Consider the following 21,618-nt stretch of genomic DNA (forward strand, 5'->3'; position numbering starts at 1 on the left):
AAAGATAATAATTGAAATAACAAAATGGTTGTAATATTTGCTTTTTATCCCGCGGCCACTTAGAAACAAGGTTACAAGAGGGGAATATTTCTGCAGAATAGTTATTGCAAAGTTCTAAAAGCCAATTATTTATAATAACGCAAAATTATCTTGATAAAAGTCAAATGTTGTAGCCTCTAAAACTCTTCCGGGAAAAAAAGCAAATACAATTATATTTAAAGGGACCGATAACCTTTAAACCTTTGAATGATCATCGAGGACAGAGAACTCTGTGTGTTTATCTCTAAACTGATTTATGCGACTACAGTACGTCATTATTAATCAAACATAGGGTTCAAAGGTCACAGTTGGTAATCGGACATTTCCCTCTTTGCCTAGAGGATCACTTGCAAATATGCCTGCCAAATAAAGAACCACTTGGTCCCTTTAAAATAAAAAAGTGCTCTGGAAATAAAGAATGGAGATATTGCTTATTTGTTATTACCTTTCCATATGCTATAAATTGGTACCAAACATCATGCAAGTATCAACCTATACCCCCTTCCAATTTTAGGAATTTCATCATTCGAGTAGAGAATATTAGAAAGAGGGAAGATAAGAATTAATTCAGTCCCTTAAAAAAGGCATTTCATGGAAATGTTCAGAAATCATATGCATTTCATCAAAATCAATTATTTTCATCACAAAATGTAGGTTTTTACGTCGAATATTGACTACATTTATTCTAACTTATTACACAATTTGGACTATGATCAGCCCTAGGAAGATGAAAAATGTACGTCGCCTAAAATACTATCACAATTTAAGCCTTGACGGGCATAGCATGTCTGACCTGACAGTTTTTATTTTCTATTGATTTGACTCCAGGAAGTTTTATAATCTGAATGTTTGGTAGTGTCGGTATGGTCCAACCCCATACATAAAACTGCCAGAAAAGAACATAAAAGAAAGTAAAGAAGGGTGGATGTCCTAGATGTTTGCTGGGTAGAGGGGGGGTGGGGGCTGAGGAGGAAAGATGGAAGGAGGGGGGAGGGATCACATTAATCCAAGTTTTCTCTCAATCCTTTTATATCTACCCTTTTTTATCCTTTTGACTCATTTGTACAACATGTATAATTTTTCATATTATTTTATACTTTTAGAACTTATTATAAACAAGAAAAAACTAGGAAATTCTTTATTCATGATTTAATTATCTTTTTAACATAAACTATCTTTTTATTCTCTCTTCCTTTCAATTAGAAGATCATATCTAATGATATAAAATGATCTTATTTAATTACAGTTGTTGGAAACTGACCTAGTTTTCTTGTTTTATTTCTATAATGGATTCTTTGTTTTAGTTTTGTAATATTTTCTTGTTTGATACAGTGAAACCCTTAATAACGAATACATAGGAAGAATTTTTCAAATGTCGTATTGACAATTTTTCAATGAGTTTTATACTATATTACGTAAATTTCAGTATTTGCGAAAATAAATAAATAGCCATGAATATGCGGGAGCAGTTTTAAAGAGTTCCATATAATCATTTAATAAAAAAACTAAATATCTGCAACATTCCATTATCAGAAAGTGAAGAATACGACATTTGATGAATTCTTTCGATGTATTCGTTATTAAGGGTTTCACTGTATGAAAATTGTTTAGAGTTTAATTCAATTTTAACCAGATCTTTATATATTTATGTAGTCAGGGACGTATAAAGAAATTTGTTCAAAGGGTTAGTTTTTGATTTTTTTCCTTGGGGGAGGGGGAGGGGGTGAGCCCCAATAGCCCGCCCCCTGCAGTATACGCCTCTGTACTCTGTATACATAGTCATTGAAGGGCCCATTTAATGATTGGAAATGAATTTTTTTCTACTCTTTCGCAGGATGGTTCACTTCTTAAGGGTACGTGTAATTTCAATGTAAAAATGGCAATGCCCGATTCACAACAGTACCCTTAAAATCCTTGTCTAGAAAAACGACTGAATCATCCATGTTATTAATCAGATAAAGGTTTGAAGGGGTTTAAGGGTACCATTGTAAATTGGGCATCTTTGCATAGAGAGTCATTTGAAGTTACGCTTCACGGGCAGCCGTAGTACATTTGCATTTCCGAGCCGGGTCAACCTTTCCAGTCCCAGTTTGAACTGTACCTAGCTCTATAGACAGGACTAGCCGGTGCAACAAGGTTGACGCGGTCAGACTTTATGCTTCATATAGGTTGAATTTACTTTTACTAAAGGGGCAGAGGTCACTTGAAGTTACGCTTACAACTCTTTCAGAATAGTTTGGTCCCTTTAACCTTTATCTGAGTAACAATGTGGAAGATATTCGTGCTTTCTTTCTAAAAACGTGTGTGTTGAATTATGTTAATTTTCTTCATTGTCTCTTAAGCATTATTATTGAAAAACCACTATTTACAATAATCAATAACCAAGTTAGGATATCTCTATGATCCTTGATGAGACAATGCATTGTTGTGAATCGGACATGGAATGTTGTTGGAAATTTTGGTCTATTTCCTTAAATTACATAAAAGTTTTCTGAAGTTGGAATCAATGTAAAAGTTGCAATCAAAATTCTATTTATATTTTAGATTAAACAATTTTATCAAAGAGATATATCTGTTTGTAAGAAGTTATTAAGTTTCTTGTTTCAGTTTATCAAACTCAACTGGAACAAAAAGATTATCAGTTTTAGAATATGATATCATAATTGAATCTTAAGATGGATTCATTATATTATATGATGAAAATATTATCATCAGAGAGAGTTTTCAAGTAAACCAAAACTGTGTTTAATGGATGTGGTTTAGATTTTTGAAGAATTTAGATGTTTTGTTTAATATTTCTTTTTTATGCGAGCTAGAAGTTGGCCAAGATATCTTCAATTTCTCATAAACAAAACTCAGAACTAAAAAAATTATCAAAATCCAAATATTCCGACCGGGTCGAATTTTAAGTGTTGCCATGCATATACCCTTGGTTTTGATTGAATTTTTGGTAGCGCTGAAAATAATGTTTACAAAGTTAAAAAATGCTGTAATCATTTGTCAAAAACCTGATAGGGTTTCGCACCATTCGATCTCCCCCTCACCATAAATTGATAATCTGGGAGTGAAGCAAATCTGTAAATGTCTGTATAGATACTTTGCTCTCCTGGGACCCAGAGCTGTGAATATTATATATATTTTATTCATTTAGTATATTCTGTATATTTCATTTATTTTATATATTTTATACATTTTATATACTTTATATATTCATATTTGAATATTTTTTAAATAAGAATATTAAGGTGTTTACCGAAAGCATTCCTTATTAAATCATTTATTTATATACTATAAATATGCTTAAAGAAAACCCATTATACAATGAGACTTATAAAACTTTGCTAAATGAAGACTGTTAGACACATCACACAAGTGGTCCAATGAACAAACCCATTTTACATCATGGACAATTTTCAAACTACTAGTAAAACCGTTTGCTTTGGAAAAACATACACATCACGTCGGTTTAACAGTTCTGTCAATATTCCAGAAAGCTGTGACTTTCGATCACAATTTGACCCATTTAACATAGTTTCTTAGCCTTTCTTTCTAAACATTTTTTGAATTTTCTAACTATAGCCTATTTGATCTAACAAAATTCAAAGCTTAAAATGTCAAATGTCCAAGACATCCAGGTTCGAAAGATGGACTAGGAAATCAGGATTTGTTGTAAAAAATCAATTACTTTGTTTGAATTTCTAATATGTAATATGTAACCTGATAACTTTCCATTTCTCGTACTTGTGCGTAAATTCAAAAATACTGGAGCATACGACGTCACAAACTTGAGCCTGTCTAGTTAATTTTAAAGTTTACGTTGATGAAGACCAAACTTAATCCATATGGCTAAACGCTATTACAACCAAAAGTTTAGCCCCTGATATATTTGTTTTCTATAAGATTATATTTGTGTGTGTAAAGCAATGAAACGGATTATATCAAGTATTGCGTTGTCAGGGAGTAAGACTGGATTTACATAGAGTTACAAATATAATGGATACAGCCATATTATCCTCATATCTTATATCCTTTACAAATATAAATATAATGTTTATACATAAATACACCAAGTGTATGTTACTATAAGATTAATATATGTGTACTGCAGTGTAATGTAGAATGTAAATAAATAAATTTATGTGCAATATATGTGCAATATATGTGTAAAATATATCCACAAACGCAGTGTTTTGTCTTGTTAGGACTCATCAGTATGGCTCAATTCGTTAGTTTTTGATTTTACAGTTGGCGGGGCTTGAACCGTTAATCATTGGATTACGAATCAATATATTATTTATGTATATGGATACAGCCATATTATCCTTAGTTCTTATACAATTTAGCTTTAAAATACAAATGCAAAAAAAAGTTCATACTTTCAAAAGCTATGCTGTTCAACTAATGAAAATTGATTAAATGTAATTTTAATCACAATCTTAAAACTATTTAAAAAATTTAGGGTGCCAGTAATCTTACATTTGCCACAGTAAAAAGTACACTAAGAAAACTGCTTTGGAAGAAAAAAAAACTAAGAATATCTTTTACTTTTTAGTAACCAGATGACAACAGGAGTTCCTGAATTTCAGAAAACCTTTCCTCTCCGTAAACCTACAACAGAGGACAGTGAGTACTACGGCGTGCCAGTACAATTGGGTCGCGGGCTGCCTGTGAAAAGACAGCGGCAATTTCCCAATTCCTGGGCGCAGGGGAGAACTAACAATCAATCAGTACAGCAGTCAAGTAATCACATGCAAGATGAAGGTATTCAAATCTTAATCTGATGAGAGGTCAGATATTTTTAAACTACTGACTTATCTGTTTCTTTAAGTCCGAAGGATTAAGTTAATTCCTTGTGAATTTTTCCGTCCAGTCCAATCACACTTAGATCTACACTAAGTGTGATTATTGTATTTTTTACTCTCTACAAAATGTACATTTAATAAATTCAAAATTAAAATGTCAACTGTGAATATCGGGTTCATTAAGTTCCGGCCTCTGCACGGTAGAGTCCGGTTCATTTCAAGTACTGGGCCGAGTGTTAAGAGAGCAGGGTAAGCTGTACAGTACACACACAGACTTAAGGTTATAATGCAAGGAAAGTTATTTCAGAGGTGCACGCATCTTTTGTACCGCAGTGTACTGTCTCTGGGCGGTAATGTAAGCACAAGACGGATGTCGAAGCTTGACTTGGAATCCATCTTTCACATAAAAAATCAATAAAATATTCTGGTCATAGGGAACTATTATGTGAATTATCAAAATTATCAAAATTTAATGCTTTTAACCCCCTCGGATACAAAACATACACCAATGAATCTATTCTTGTTTACAGATTCCGCCCAGAGAGAACTGGTTTCAATATGCACGCAGAGTATACGCAACTGCTATTAACTTTCCTTGCATTATAACCTTGGTTTGATATATCTTTAAACATTTTTAAAATCTAAAGTTCCGGTCTATAATTTATCTAAAATCGTTTCATAATAAGAGTTGTGCCTTTAAAGAATCTAAGCTTGGGAAGGCCGGGTGTATAGGCTGGGGGGGGNGATTCCGGTAAAAGAATATATTCGAATAAAGAAGAAATAATAAAGGATGAAAGTTTGATGTGCCCATCAAAAGTTTTATTTCTACATTATTAATATCTACTTTTCCAAGTTTGACACCCAATAAACTTTTTGAAACATGCAAAATGCAAAAGAAAAAGAAACTACGCAAATTTTATTTCGAAAAATTTTAATTTCCGATCATGAATCAGGAACCCCTTGACCGATTTGCCTCAGTTGGGGAACTCAGTAGCGCCATTTAGTTTCCTATTATATATAATATATTAGAAAGCTGCAATCTATGTATATGATATGTAATATCTGTCTCTAGGTTTCAGGAATACACCATCTATTTATAAAAAAGTTTAAAATTAAACTTAACCCTTTCCTATAGAAATGTAGAAAATCCAATAAAATGTTAAAAATCCGTTAGTTAACAATTTACAAACCAAAAAAGTAAATCTAAATTCCATATCTTGGTTTGAAAATAAAACTCAACGAGGCTTGCTATTCAACTTAAATACTTCAGTGCAATGTATCTTAAAATCTCTTAAAATGTTTTACTTTTTTAAACTGAAATAGTTTTCAAAAGATTTTTTAAAACTATTTGAATAGATTTAATATTTCTTTCTTATTTGGTTAGTGCACTTAAAAGTTTAGATTACATTTCCTTAAACTTCATTTTCATTTAAAATACTCTTTTCATAAATCTTCTATCTATTGATATTTCTCTCAATTTAAAGTAAATTGAAAAGTTTAAAAGGTTTAGAGGAAATAGAAAATAATGCATTTTGGTCCGACAGACGTTTACATTTTTAGATAGATCAATAACTATGCCTGATATATTCGATGTTAGGTACTTTCTCAAGCGGCAAATTCCCAAGTGGCAACTTCCCAAATGTGCAATTTCCCAAGCGACTACTTCCCAAGTCAGACCTAGCCGAAGCGCTTGGCCCCCTTGCCAATTTCTGCTGTGTAATTTTTGTTCTTATAAAAATTCTTATTTTTTTGTGAAAACAGAAATTAAGAAAATTCTGTTTAGGATTAGCCGGGTCCCTTTCTTCATTGGCGAGCTTAGGTCATATTTCTTCCACCTCTTATCTAGCAGGTAGTTAATACATAGGTTTAGAACTTTCCCATTGTTTAAGATGTTTACTATACTTTCTTAATCAATATTTAAGATGTTTGCTACTTTATCCATATTTGAGATGTTTGCTGCTTTATCAATATTTGAGATGTTTACTACTTTATCAATATTTGAGATGTTTACTACTTTATCAATATTTGAGATGTTTGCTACTTTATCAATATTTAAGATGTTTACTACTTATCAATATTTAGATGTTTGTTACTTTATCCATATTTGAGATGTTTGCTACTTTATCCATATTTGAGATGTTTACTACTTTATCAATATTTGAGATGTTTGCTACTTTATCAATATCTGAGATGCTTGCTACTTTATCAATATCTTAATTTTGGCTACATCAATATTTGAGATGTTTACTACTGAATGTTTTACTACTGCTCTGAATAAATGTTCTTTATATCTTTGGGATGAAACTGATCAGCGTACCTGCAAAAAAAAAACATAAACAAAGCTGAAGGAGGACTAGAACTTACTTAAAATGGACACCAATCTATTTTAATGTGTTTCCTTTAAGCCCAAAAGTCTAAAAAGCTTTGCTAGTTACCAGACACAAGTTTTGGTGGAGATGATATGACCTAACACCAATTTTGAGTATTATGTAACTGCAAAAGCAGAGCCAGTTCCTTCACTTCTTCTTCCCCAAGGAGACGCCCTGCCGTAGACCATTAATATAAGCTGATGGACCCATATTTATTTGCAAGAAGGAATGTACCGAACTATTCTAAATCTTTTACTTGTGTAAATCAATTCTAACCGGGCCCACGAGGGGTCAGCTTGCTGGCAGGACAAACCTGTAAACAGCAACCTCACTCAGCATTTTATACTGTCAGCAATAGGTTCAATACAGGTCCGGTTTACACTTCACAATGTCCATGCAGTTTTAAAATCTCCTGCCTAAAATTTAATATTTGGGCCATGGTAAAAAGAAGGTTGCAAAGGAAGAAAATGTGAACTGAATGTCAACTGAAGCGGTGTGGAGAGAATAGGAAATCCCAGCCGGGTAGGCTGATTAGGTCATATCAGCTCCACCCTGAACTTGTATCTTGTAACTAACAAAGCTTTTCGAAGTTTTAGGATTATATTAGCACATTTTAATAGAGTTTTTTTAAGTAAGTTCTGAACCTACTTCAGCTTTGTTAATGTTTATTTTGCAGGTACGCTGATCAGTTTTATACCCAAGAGATGAAGAGCATTTATTCAGAGCAGGGTTGACAAAATCCAATAACTTTTTAACCATGTAGTCCTAACATCCTAGAGACACTGTGAAATGAATTTCATTATGATTGGGTAATAATTGAGCCAAGAAAAAAGTGTGAAGTGTTTTTATTACACCCTTTAGCTTTAACAATGTTTGATATGTTTGCTACTTTATCAATTTTAGAGATGTTTGCTACTTTACCAATGTTTGATATGTTTGCTACTTTATCAATTTTAGAGATGATATCAGCTCCACCCTGAACTTGTATCTTGTAACTAACAAAGCTTTTTGAAGTTTTAGGCTTATATTAAACACATTTTAATAGAGTTTTTTTTAAGTAAGTTCTGGTCCTACTTCAGCTTTGTTAATGTTTATTTTGCAGGTACGCTGATCAGTTTTATACCCAAGAGATGAAGAGCATTTATTCAGAGCAGGGTTGATCAAATCCGATGATTTTTAAACTATGATCTCCTGACATCCTAGAGACATTGTGATATAAATTTCATTATGATTGTGTAATAATTGAGCCTGTGAGAGAAAACAGTTTGAAAAGTTTTTTTAACACCCTTTAGCTTTACCAATGTTTGATATGTTTGCTACTTTATCAATTTTAGAGATTTTTGCTACTTTACCAATGTTTGAGATGTTTGCTACTTTAACAATGTTTGAGATGTTTGCTACTAGCTTCACCAAGGTTCGAGATGTTTGCTACTTCATCAATATTTGAAATGTTTGCTACTTTACAATTTTCGGAATGTTTGCTACTTTATCAATAATTAAAATGATTGCTACTTTACAATTTTTGAAATGGTTGCTATTTCTGAAAGATTTTGTTTAAACTTTTTTCTATGATATAGATATTTTTTTAATTTTAGAAGACAAGTCTTCCGGCGAAATCCAAAGACTCCGTAAAGAACTTAGGTAACAAATATTACCACAATTACAATTTTTAAAAAAATTCAGCCTGAGTAACACTTTTTTAAAATTAATTAAAAAATAAATAGACTTTTTTCATCAGTAAAAAAAATTTATTTATTTTTATTTTGGCCCTTCACATGTTAAAAACAACCCTATAGAATGGAACCTGGTGAAACCAAGGAGGATCTAGAACTTTTACTGGAGATCATGAGATCGGGTATATTTGTAGGTTTCGTAATCCCCTCGGCATTCATTTCTCGAGAACATTCGCTTTAAATAAACCATTATGTTTGCAGGGAAGAACAGGAGAAAACTAAATAAACCATTATGTTTGCAGGGAAGAACAGGAGAAAACTAAATAAACCATTATGTTTGCAGGGAAGAACAGGAGAAAACTAAATAAACCATTATGTTTGCAGGGAAGAACAGGAGAAAACTAAATAAACCATTATGTTTGCAGGGAAGAACAGGAGAAAACTAAATAAACCATTATGTTTGCAGGGAAGAACAGGAGAAAACTAAAAGGCTCACTTCACAACTTTCAACAAATGTAAGAATAAAATCTTTTATAAATTTTTTTAAAGAAGGTTGAGCGAAGGGGAGATTGGAGGGGAGGGTAGGTTGGAGGGTGAGGGGAGATTGGAGGGGAGTAGATAGAGGTTGAGGGGAGGGGATGTTGGAGGGGAGAAGGTTGAGGGGAGGGGATGTTGGAGGGGGCACTGCAATGCAGAGACAATTTACTTGCAGGACAAAACCATTCGGTCTTTATGTTTAGATAAAAGCATATAAAGTTTCAAACTAGATTCTTTCTAGAATTTTACTCTTTTTAACAAAGATATCGAGTAGATATTGTGTTAAAATAGTTTAAAGGATTTTATCCACATTAAAGGGAGAGTAGACGTTATTTCAAATAACCATTTCCGATTCACAACCCGAATGTTAAAGATTTTGGAAAATTTTAGAAAATTTTATAGAAAACCCACAATTAGAAAGTATCAATTTTAAGGTAGTAAAAGAAGACATTTTTACCATTTTTTCTTTTGTTTAAAGGTGCTGGTGTGAATATGGAATTCCCCTATTTATACGATCGAAGGGTAATGTGAAATTAAGTCTGCAAGACATAGACCCTTGAAATTCTAAGCGCTGCACATAAAAGAGATTGTAGAGTATCTTTATAGCACAGCTTGCTTTAGCTCCCTAAAGGTGCAACTTCCCAAGCGGCAACTTCCTAAGTCAGCCCTAGCCGAAGCGCTTAGCCCCCTTGCTTGACCTAGCCGCAGTGCTCCCCCCCCCCCAGGAACAGCGGATCGAGATTACAGTGGTTGTATTGTATATACTATATAGGTCTCAAAAGTTTGAAACCAACATAATTCAGAACTTAAACAGATTTAACCATAAAATCAATCTAGACTTCTCTCATTATTAATGTAGGGCTTTCTCGTGCTAATTCAAGTTAAGAATAAAAAATATGACTTAAATCAGCACTTACTAGAGGCCAAATTTAAAGAATTTAAGCCGCGGCTCAAATTTTGTTGGTTCCACTTAAATTTGTATTAAATTTTTCAAGATTTAAACCGGCCCTCAATTGAAACCGGTTTTTTGGGCTTTTTTAAATTCATTAAATTCGGACATAGATCTGTCCTTTTCGTCAAACTTTTTAATCTTTGTTACAAAACCCAGGATTAACGCAAGTACAGAATTTAATATAATGATTATGAAGATTTCGATTAAAAATTTCCAAATTATTAAAATTTAATAATTTGGTGATGACAGCTGTCCTGTATTTGGGAAAAAAATCGTCCTGATTTTGAAGGCAAATGTTAGGATTTGATGAACATAGTTCAGATATTTCTGACATTGTCCGGATATTGTAATTAAAAATGTTTACTTTTAGAAAGAAAAAAATCACAATAATTATAATTTTAATGTTATTTATTTTCTTATTCGTTGGTCCGATTTACAGAAAGTATAAAATGGTGCCACCCTCACAATTAAATCGATTTTTGAATGTATCTAGTATTCTGGCTCTCAGGAAAAATTTTCAATCGTAAGAAAAGGTTTGTTGTAAAGCTAAATTTGTAGGATATTATCTGTATTTTAGATAACAATCCTTTTAAATGTTTCAGACCCACGTGGTTTCTGCATTTGAACAGTCACTATCAAACATGACTACCAGACTGCAACAGCTGACACGGAGTGCAGATGAGAAGGTAAAATTCAAAATGGTGACGAAATCTTTTAAAGTTTGAAAAGAAGGATTTTTCAAAATTATGATGTTGATTTGAAATGAAAAATGTCACTTATTGCGTGCAAGGCGCGGGGGGGGGGGGGTAGATTTTATCAAGAGCTAGCATTAAGGTAAGAAAAATAATAAACTTTTAAGTTCAATTGTAAAGGGAAAATGTAAAAAAATTAGTAATTTTTAAGATATTCAGTATTTTTAATTAAATTATACTTATCTGGTAGGGAATTTTTGTTTTCTAAGTTTTGAAAAGGAGTACATATAATGTTTCCCCCCCCCACTTCATTATACAAAATATTCCCCCTATTTATAATTAAAGATTAGGTTTGATATACCTGTTGGGGAATATACAGGGTGTCCCAATACCATGGAAATTGAGTCACGATTTCGGGATAGTCTAGCTTTGTAAATGATTTTGATTTAATATGCATCGTTTCGACTAGAAATAAAGTCTAGCCAACGAGACTTTTCCCGGACTTATAAATTACATTGTTAATTATACAAAGGCTATTATTTCTCAATTTTCATGTTTATTGGGACACCCTGTATATTATCGATGAAGCATGTTTAGTTATAAACCTGAATTAAATACAAATCTTATTAAGTTGTTATTATAGAGGCAAAATTTAATAAATAATGAGAAGTAGTTTAACTAATCAGATTTAGTTGAACCACTTCTCATTAACTTGAACCGATCAATTAAAAATCCAACATTATTTCTTCTGAGGTACGTCTATACAGCTAAAAATAATGCGTCTATTTTCAAGACCGTATCGACTTGGCCTTAGGATTTTTGGGATCTTGCTTTATCTCATTTATGATTTTTAGAAGCCCTGACTTGCATATTGAGTTTTTTTTTTCGTAAGGACTAGGGTTTCCAGCGAAGAGGTTAAATCTTTTTGCAAAAATTTTGCATTTTTGTCCGCTCGCGAAAATTACGCAAATTTTCTCTTTTTTCGCGAAACTTCGCTTTATCTGTATCGCGAAAAATGCGAAATTTTCGCGAAAAAAACAAACGAGAAAATTTCGGGAGAAAAAATGAGAAAATTTTGCGAACAAAAATACGGAAGAGGAATGATGAATTATTATATAATAAAACTAATAGTCCAAAGCTCTCAGAGCAGAGAATTTGAAAGGTTTTTTTTCGCGCAATTAATTGTTGCAGCCATGATTTTCGCTAAATTTTTTTTCTCTCGAAATTTTGTTTTTGCAAAATAGACCATCAATTTATTGGAACTAAAAGTTTTCCAGCAAAGAATTTTACCCAAACATCTTATTTAATTGAATTAATGTGATTTATATTTTGTATCAGTGAGAGTAATGAGAAAATTAGTGATAATTGATTTCTCTTTAGAACTATCTCGCTTAGTCTTAGGTTTAAAATGTATTTCAAAATAGAAAATATTGCGAAACGATTTAAATTTTAACAACATTGACATCCGTGGAATTTTTTTTTTGTCCTCATTGTGAATAACAAATTTTAAAGTCGCCATTGATCGAAATTTTAAAAAAAGTAAAAAAATCATTTTTGTTCCATCATTTTTTTGGGTTTAATAGTATCTGAGAAACCAGGCATAATTACAATTGTTTGTTCAATGATTTTAACTTGGACTAAATAACTGAACAGTCCCCTTTAAAGTCAACCTTTTTCAAGCTGATGTAGGTTTTAAGATGAATAATTAATGAAGGAAGAGTAAATTTGCAACTACAGGACTTTACTTCTACTGTTAACATAAACCTTTGCAATTTGAGATACATTGAGATTTGAGAAGCATACAATCCCGATGTAGAATAGGAACTCAAATCCCGATGTAGAATAGGAACTCAAATTAAGATTTTAAAAAGTAAATAGATCGGCCATATGTTGATTTTCATTGTACATTTTTGGCTTTTTCACTCTAGACCGTAGTAAATTTGAATTCGAACAGGACTTGCCCAGTTTGTACCGGCCTGCCAGATAACAGCGTGTACTGGCCCGATCCTATGGTACAGTACGTCGCCCTGACCATACTAACATATGACAAGGGTCAATTTTCTTGGCATAGTCCCGTCGGAGGGCTAACCATGACAACTCCCATGGCGCGTTCAGACTTTTTACATACCCGGCCTAATCCTAGGCCTATTTGACCAACCCCACTGGCTTAGTCCACCGTGAACAACATAAATTACACATAAGTTTACTTAAATATCGTCTTCATATTCCTCAGTTTTATGGGTCTCACTGTTTTAAAAAAAATGTTTCGTTTTTTCGACAAGTGTTCTATTTCTTAGAAGTTAGAGGACTAATGAATCTGTTTAATTTAGTTAATTATCTTGTTTATGATGTTACACAGAAGCTCTGTGATATTATGCTAATGAGATTAGTTGGACTATATATACTATAATTAACTATGTAGAGTTCTACTTAATCGTTCACAGAGGGTGTTCACGCTAATTTCATTGTTCAAAGATGGTGTTCACACTGATTTCATTGTTTACAGTTGTTGTTCACTCTGATTTGATTGTTTACAGAGGGTGTTCACGATGATTTAGTTGTTTACAGAGGGTGTTCACGCTTATTTAATTGTTTACATACAGTGTTCACGATGATTTAATTGTTTACAAATTACAGATGGTGTTCACGCTGATTTAATTGTTTACAGAGGGTGTTCACGCTGATTTAATTGTTCAAAGAGGGTGTTCACGATGCTTTAATTGTTCATAGACGGTGTTCACGCTGATTTAATTGTTTATTGACGGTGTTCACGCTGATTTAATTGTTTACAGAGGATGTTCACGCTGATTTAACTGTTCACAGAGGCCGTTCATTTTGCGCACAAGTATTAGAAATCCCAAACATTTATCTTTTTCTAAATAGCTCAGTAGCTCTTCGATACGTAATGATGAAAATATTTCAATCTCACGTGGAATTTACTTTATAGTCTCAAGTCACGTGTGTCTAGGGTTTCCAGCGAAAAGGGGAAAAAAATCGTTTCGCGAAAAAAAAATTTTTCGCATTTGTTTTGCATCTCGTTCACTCGTGAAAAATGCGAAAATTGATAAATTATGATATAACACTTCTACTGCTGAGCTCTCAGAGCAGAGAATTCCACATGTTGATTTACACAATTAACTGCATCAGTTATGATTTTCTAGAAATTTGTTTTTGCGAAATTTTGCGAAAAGTATTTTCGCATTTTTTCGTGAAAGTTTTGGTTCGCGGGAAATCCTACGTGTGTCCACATGTTCTTGGCAAAAATATATTTAATCTATTAAAAAAGATACATTTTAAAATTAGATTTTCATAGAAAAAAATATTTGTTTTTTGTAAAAACATATCAAAAATATATTTTTCATAAAGAAATAATTTATTTATTAAGGACAAGGAACTCCATGAGCTGCATAAAACTATAGAACTACTTCAACGTCAAGGAGCACAGCTTGGTTTAGGTAATCAGACATCTTCACAACATATATTTATTCATATACAGGGTGATGAAAAAAGTGTGATTAGCGGCTTTTGGTGCAAAATTGTACTTTTTGTACTCTGTTGTATGGTATTTTTGGGAATCAAAAGTTCAGAAAAGCAAAAATGTGTATACAATATTCCGTTTCTATCAAAATCTAATAATTTTAATATTTTAAAAAGATACTAATTACACTTTTTTGTCTTAACGTGTATAAATATAGGACAAAATATTCTTTTAATGGACCGTCGACGGAGCGGGGGAAGTCAGGCGACCATAAGCCACCACTAATTCCCCTTCCGTGCCACATATAATTAGTTTTTTTTGTAAAACTTCTTTTTTAAATGGTATATTTAGGGCCCTTATCAAGGAGCACAGCTTGGTTTAGGTAATCAGACATCTTCACAACATATATTTATTTATATACAGGGTGATGAAAAAAGTGTAATTAGCGTCTTCTGGTGCAAAATTGTACTTTTTGTACTCTGTTGTAAGGTATTTTTGGGATTTTCTTTTCTGGTACTCCAATGGCCAAAAAACTCAACGAAACTTTTTTCCTCTCAAAATCAAAAGTTCAAAAAAGAAAAAATGTGTATACAATATTTCGTTTCTATCAAATTCTACTACTTTTAATATTCTAAAACGCTACTAATTACACTTTTTTTGTCTTACCGTGTATGAATATATGACAAAATATTCTTTTAATGGACCGTCGACGGAGCGGGGGAAGGCAGGCGACCATGAGCCACCACTACTTCCCCTTCCGTACCACCACATTTGACTCTTCCGGGCAAAACTTCTTTTTTAAATGGTATATTTAGGGCCCTTAAAAGTGGGATTTTCAAAATCCAGCCGCGTCTCGCAAAAAAAGCACAACTCGAACCATTTTTTCGATTCTAGATAAGATTAACATATTGTGTATTGAATTGTTAAACTGTTTTACTAAAGTTTTTTTTGGCAAGTTTGACTTGAGTATTGGATCTTGAAGTACTCTCTAAACCCGTAGTTTTAAAAGATAAATGTGACAAATTTTACATTTTTTGGAAAGCTCTTTAATAGGTCAAATCAGATTTGCCAAAAAAGTTGGGTTGCAAAAAAAAATTGCACAAATAAGTAAAAACATTGATTTATCTGATAATTACATATTTTGCATTTCAACCTCTGCTGCAGTTCAACCTTAGAGTTTAAGATTTGCAAAAAAATATGTCAGTTTTGCAAACTAGTTTTGCCATTTTGCAAATTATATAGGTTTTGTAAATTCATACTAAACCTTTATATCATATCATTATGATTTTCTGCACAGTTCAAATAATTCAAAGAAGGAAAAATTGAAAAATTTTGCAATTGGCATTTTGCACTTTTTTTGCACAAATTCAAAATATTCAATACACATGACATATTACACATTTTGGAAAGCATCTGACCTGACAATTTTAAAAATGATGAAATGTTTTCAATTAAAAAATATTTTTTGCAAAGTGTTGCAAACATTGTGCAAAAAGTTTGCAAAAGTTTGCACAAACTATTTACTTCCTCTCTTTCTGAGTTATGATATCATAAAATATAGGTCAATGAAAAAATAGCTGTTTGAAAAACCAGATATATATATTGCATGACGCGGCTGGATTTTTGAAAATCACATTTCAAAGGCCCTAAAAATACCATTAAAAAATTAGTTTTGCCTGGTAGAGTCAAATGCTGTGGCACGGAAGGGGAAATAGTGGTGGCTCATGGCCTACCTTCCCCCGCTCGTCGACGTTATAAGTGATTTAAGAAACAACGGCAAAGAAGGAAATTGAGAGAATTAACATCTTTTAAAGACAAAAAGCGACAATATTTTCCTGATTGCTATTCCTAAAAAAGGGGGAAGGGGTTTAATACCCATGTTTTAAACCGGTATTATAACGCTTAAAATCACATTAAATTATGTCTAATTTATTTTTTGAAATTTTTAACTTAATCACTATTCCTTTATTAAATTAGTTCTTGATCTTTATTTTACTTGATCCTCGATCTTTGGTTAAAAATATTCTTGATCTTGAGTTCAATAATTACATAATTCGATCTGTTGATCAGAGATGGAATTTAAAGAATTTGAGCCGCCGTTTAAATCTGCCAAAACCCGGGTTAAATTGAACGCCGCGGCTTAAATCTTGAAACATTTGGTACAATTTTAAGTGGAACCAACCCTATTTAAGCCGCGGCCGCTCAAGTTCTTTAAATCCGGCCACAGTTTGTTAAAACTAAATCAACTCGGAGGAATTCGAAAATTTAAGTGTTTGACCATTTACAAAGAAATTGTTTTTCTAGAATTTGAGATTTTTATTTTTTTGTGGATAAAGTTGGAAAACTGCATTTAAATTCAAATATTTAAAATATGCATTTATAGAACTAGGCATTGAATTCGTGTAAACGACACATACAAATGACTGAATCCGTATTGTCTCGTTTCAGCTAGAGTTGTTTTTGATTAATATAAAACAGAATTTTAATGTAAAAAATTTACTCTATTATTTCTATAAATAAGTTTAAAAATCTCTATGTGGCCATTTCTATTTTTTCGAATTCAGACCAGAAAATGCAAATTGAAGAAAACCGCCAAACAAAATAAACACATTTTTGTCAAAAGCATTGCACACAAATAATATGTATATTTAAACAGATGAAGAAAATATCTAAATTCTTTTAAAATGTTATAGAGACAAGAGTTAGAAACTCAGAACTTTCTGAAGAAAACAAGATAATGTTTCTTTTATACAGTTATTTAAAGTTTAAAGGAACTTTAAACGAAAGTTTAAGTGACCATCCATTTAGATCTTGACATGTCTGATTCACAATGACACCTTTTAAACTTCAATCTGAGTAACCATGAGGATGGTATCGTGTATTTTCTATCTATAGAAGAGAAAAAAAAATCCGCCAATCACTTCCATAGAGGACACACAATCGGAGATAATCAATTTTTTTGGAGACAAAAAAGAATATCCTTAAAGGGAGCAGTTGTGAATCGGGCATGCCACACAATCAATAAATCCCTTTTAAAGTTTAATCCTTCTTGAATTAGGAAAGTACCAAGTGGTGTCCTCTGAGTCCTTGTACAATACTCCAGGACGGAATGGATTTATCAGCGCTGGCACCTCAGATTCAGGAACGGTCTTATAATTTGTGTCTATAACAATTCATATAAAATATACGTATAATATAATTGCAGAAAAAGGTCTAGGGAAAGTGGTAAATGTAACGTAATTCGAAATTGTAAGATTTTATTCCAAAAAATATGAATCTGCAGCATTTTAACATTAACAGTTAATATCTGATCGAAATAAAACGTTTCAGTTGTGTTTCTTACCTTGTTTATTCATAAAGGAACTGAGTTTTTGCCACAAATTATGATTTTACAATCGCCATATCTTTTCCACCTGATGGTGTAAACCTTTGATATTTCAAACTATTATTGTTTGGTCTAAAATGATTCATAGTTTGAAATATCTAAGGTCTCTGACATTCAAATGCAAAGATATAGGGATAAGAAAATCAGAGTTTGTGACAAAAACTCAATTCCTTTCAATCTCTGCTGCATATTTGAACAATTAAAAATATTAATCTTTATAAAATCTGATTTGATCAAATTCTCAGAAAATGAGGAGTACAACTCCTTGACCAATTCCAAGAGAACATTCAACTTTAAACACAAAAAATCTAAATGGGTAAATTCGTTTTTGATTTTTAATATAATTAACTCTGATATAATTCTAAAAAAGTGTGTGTGGGGAAGGGGTCGTTAGAAATGAGAGAGGTGAGGTTAGAAGGAATAGGTGGTATACGTTAGAAGGTAGAAAGAGCGGATTGTTATAAATGATTGGTAATTGTTGGGTTGTCAACCAAAACAATCCTATTTAGATTACAACCTGGGGAATTTAACCCGGGGGAAATGATACTGTAACCGTGAGATAAGATAAGGGGAAACTAGGGGAAATTAATTCTTTATATTTTCCCCCTGTATTCTTTCAGACACGTTTGGAACAAGTAGGGGAACCCAAATAATGCAAAAATATTATTTCATGAGAATCAAGACACGTCTTTTATTCTAATTAAAAAATTCCGCCCAATTTTTTAAGATTCTAAAGATTTTTTCATTTTGATTTTATCAACATATTATGATCTTTAAGTCGAAGCTTATAATTGTAGTGCTCTGGAGTCATTAAGGTCGTTAACGGTCAACTAGATAGGCGTTCGTTCTTAACAACTATAATAGATTTGAAAATACTTTCAGTTCAGTTAACGCTCTTTGTTTTAACGGCGTTAACGGTAGATATGCCAAATATTCATTAACTGCCTTTATATAACAGTTGGTAACAAATACAAAACAAGCAATAATTTGTTCATGTCTATTTTATACAATTTTTAAATTCCCGTTCCTTAACGAAACATTGCACAACCATACTTTGTTTTTTAAATTTAGCTGCAGCAGTCCATTAGTCGGGCTTTTTCAAGGGCTAGGAAACATTCTGGATCAGTTTCAGAGGTAATAATTTTGAATTTCATTTAAATTTTTAAAAACTGTCGTTGATATCACCAAATTTTTAAGGATGATGACGGATGAAGATAACATTTTCCGATTGTCGTTAATATCGTCAATAATTTCGAAAATTATGGTTGATTTTAAATATCAAGACGATCAAAAATAAAACTTTAAAATATATATCAATGTATATTTCAGGCTGACGACAGACAAAGACGACATTTAAAAACTGTTGTTGATACCGCCACCTCGTGTCCTGGTTCTCCACTACCCAGAGGTCACCATAGATCTAGATCAGCTCCTGTGTAAGTATTGAAAATGTTTTTTCTTTGTTTAAATTATATAAGATAGTCGAACACCTTGTTGAATAATATCGATCTATCATTAAGTTCTACATTCAGCTTTTTTCATTTCAAACCATCTTGAGATTTCAGACAGTTGCGTCATTTCTCTTGAAATTAAATCGGCGCACAAAAGAAGTGGTTCAACTTAGTCTATTTATTTCAACTACTTCTAGGTTGGATGATGGTGAGGGAAGTGTGGATGAACTAAGGCAGCAACTGATTCAGAAAGAAAGTTTACTCACTGAAACTAGATTAGAAGCTCTTACATCGGCTCATCAACTACAGACACTGAGAGAAACCATCGCAAAGCTTAGGTAACAGATTACATACTATAATCCTTTAATTCAAGCGGTAAAATATAATTAATCTTTAAAGGGACTGTACATGTCATTTCATCCACAATATAAAGTGTGTGGCATGTCCGATTCACAATAGTGCTCTTAAAATAATTATCTTATAAAGGATTAATGCATGAAATGTTCTTCATTTTTATAAAAACAATTATTTTCGGAAATGAACGGAATTGAAATTTTTAAGAAAGAAAAAAAAAGAATACACGCTAATCAATTCAAGGGATCAAGGACATTTAAACTTTTGTAAAAGTATTGTTGTTTATTTGTACAGGAGGTTCTAATAAACATGTGAATGAGGAAATTGCGGAAAAAGGACGAAACAATTCATTACTGCGAAAGTCCTATTTTTTTAAGTACGCAACACCCGTTTAAATTTATTTATATGCTTTTTATATGCTTATGTTTATGTCTACAATGGAACTAATAATACTGTTGAACAAACATACATTATTTAAGCAATATATTTGCTGCAGTTTCATGTTCATGGAACTATTTAAAATCGTTACTTGAGTATACTATAGCCGTCCTTTTATTCCACAATTTTTATAGTATCTTTCCTAGGAATGAGCTAAACACTGTGCGACGAGAAAGTGAGAAGATAACAAATGACCCCGCATTCAACTCTCCAGCTCACAGAACCAGCTCACCAGCTCATAGAACCAGCTCACCAGCTCATCCTTTCATTCCATTAGCTCATACATCTGGCTCACCAGCCCTCAGTACTAGATCTACAGGATATGGCTCAAGATTTAATTCTAGCTCTCCAGCTCATGGCTCTCGACTGGAACTCAACTCCCGGACTTCTAGATCTGGAAGTGAGCTGAGCAAATCTCCTGAGCTAAGATCAATGAATTTGGCTCAATCATCAGGAGGAGTTTTGCCAAACAGGTAGGGTGGGGTATCTGTATTTTTTATTTTGCAAAGATAGTATTGTCGGCAAACTTATCAAAAATACAATTTAGTCGGCAAACTTATCAAAAATACAATTTAGTCGGCACACTTTAAATAATACAATTTAGTCGGCAAACTTATTTCAAAAATACAATTTAGTCGGCAAACTTATCAAAAATACCATTTAGTCGGCAAACTCATATCAAAAATACAATTTAGTCGGCAAACTTATTTCAAAAATACAATTTAGTCGGCAAACTTATCAATAAAACAATTTAGTCGGCACACTTTAAAAAATACAATTTAGTCGGCAAACTTATCAAAAATACAATTTAGTCGGCAAACTTATCAAAAATACAATTTTGAAATATTATAAAATTAACATCTCAGAATATTGTGGGACCATTTCATCGCTAAAAACCTTATTTGTAATAAAGGCGGAGTTTAAAATTATGCTTATCCCTATTATGTATTATGAACAGGATGAGTAAAGTTGATTATGTGGATGGAAGTCCTGGTTCAGGATCAAACGAGAGAAGGCCTAGGAAGACAAAGCCTCTGTCTTCATATAGGTAGAGCTTTTTTATTAATCTATTTTTCAATTACATCTTTTAAAAAACATTTTTTAACGCCCATAGAACCTCTTTGAACATCCTTGTTTGCAACAAACTCGAATTTTCTAATCCCTATATATGTCCAACCTGATGACAAAAACCTGATGTCAAAGATATTAGGATTGGAACATCAGAGTTTGTGGCAAAAACTCAATTTCTATTGTGGCCAATTTTGTAATTTATATTCATTCTAAGGCTAATTAACCATGACCCAATTAGTAATTTAAAATATTTAATAGATTTTTAGCTTTGTCTAGCTATTTATTAACTAAATTACAAATGTGGAATTCTAACCGTCTTCGTTATTTTCTTTGATAAAGGTAATGGTATTCACAAATTAAAAGATGAAAAAAAAGTT

The 21,618-nt window shown here is 32.3% G+C and overlaps 1 protein-coding gene across 1 annotated transcript in view; it reads left to right on the forward strand.

Annotated features, from left to right (window-relative positions):
- The window catches only part of LOC111699585 (neuron navigator 3), a 42,510-nt gene that overhangs the window by 7,774 nt on the left and 13,118 nt on the right, over positions 1-21,618 (forward strand). The window contains exons 4-16 of the mRNA XM_023470326.1: positions 4,592-4,800; positions 6,625-6,690; positions 8,806-8,851; positions 9,350-9,398; positions 10,975-11,058; positions 14,450-14,519; positions 17,601-17,684; positions 18,173-18,243; positions 18,999-19,061; positions 19,257-19,363; positions 19,576-19,716; positions 20,317-20,643; positions 21,129-21,218. Of these exons, the coding sequence (XP_023326094.1) occupies positions 4,592-4,800; positions 6,625-6,690; positions 8,806-8,851; positions 9,350-9,398; positions 10,975-11,058; positions 14,450-14,519; positions 17,601-17,684; positions 18,173-18,243; positions 18,999-19,061; positions 19,257-19,363; positions 19,576-19,716; positions 20,317-20,643; positions 21,129-21,218 (1,407 nt within the window). The remainder of the gene's footprint in view (positions 1-4,591; positions 4,801-6,624; positions 6,691-8,805; positions 8,852-9,349; positions 9,399-10,974; positions 11,059-14,449; positions 14,520-17,600; positions 17,685-18,172; positions 18,244-18,998; positions 19,062-19,256; positions 19,364-19,575; positions 19,717-20,316; positions 20,644-21,128; positions 21,219-21,618) is intronic.

This window comes from Eurytemora carolleeae, unplaced genomic scaffold (genome assembly GCF_000591075.1).
Source record: "Eurytemora carolleeae unplaced genomic scaffold, Eaff_2.0 scaffold77, whole genome shotgun sequence".
Taxonomy (NCBI): Eukaryota; Metazoa; Arthropoda; class Copepoda; order Calanoida; family Temoridae; genus Eurytemora; species Eurytemora carolleeae.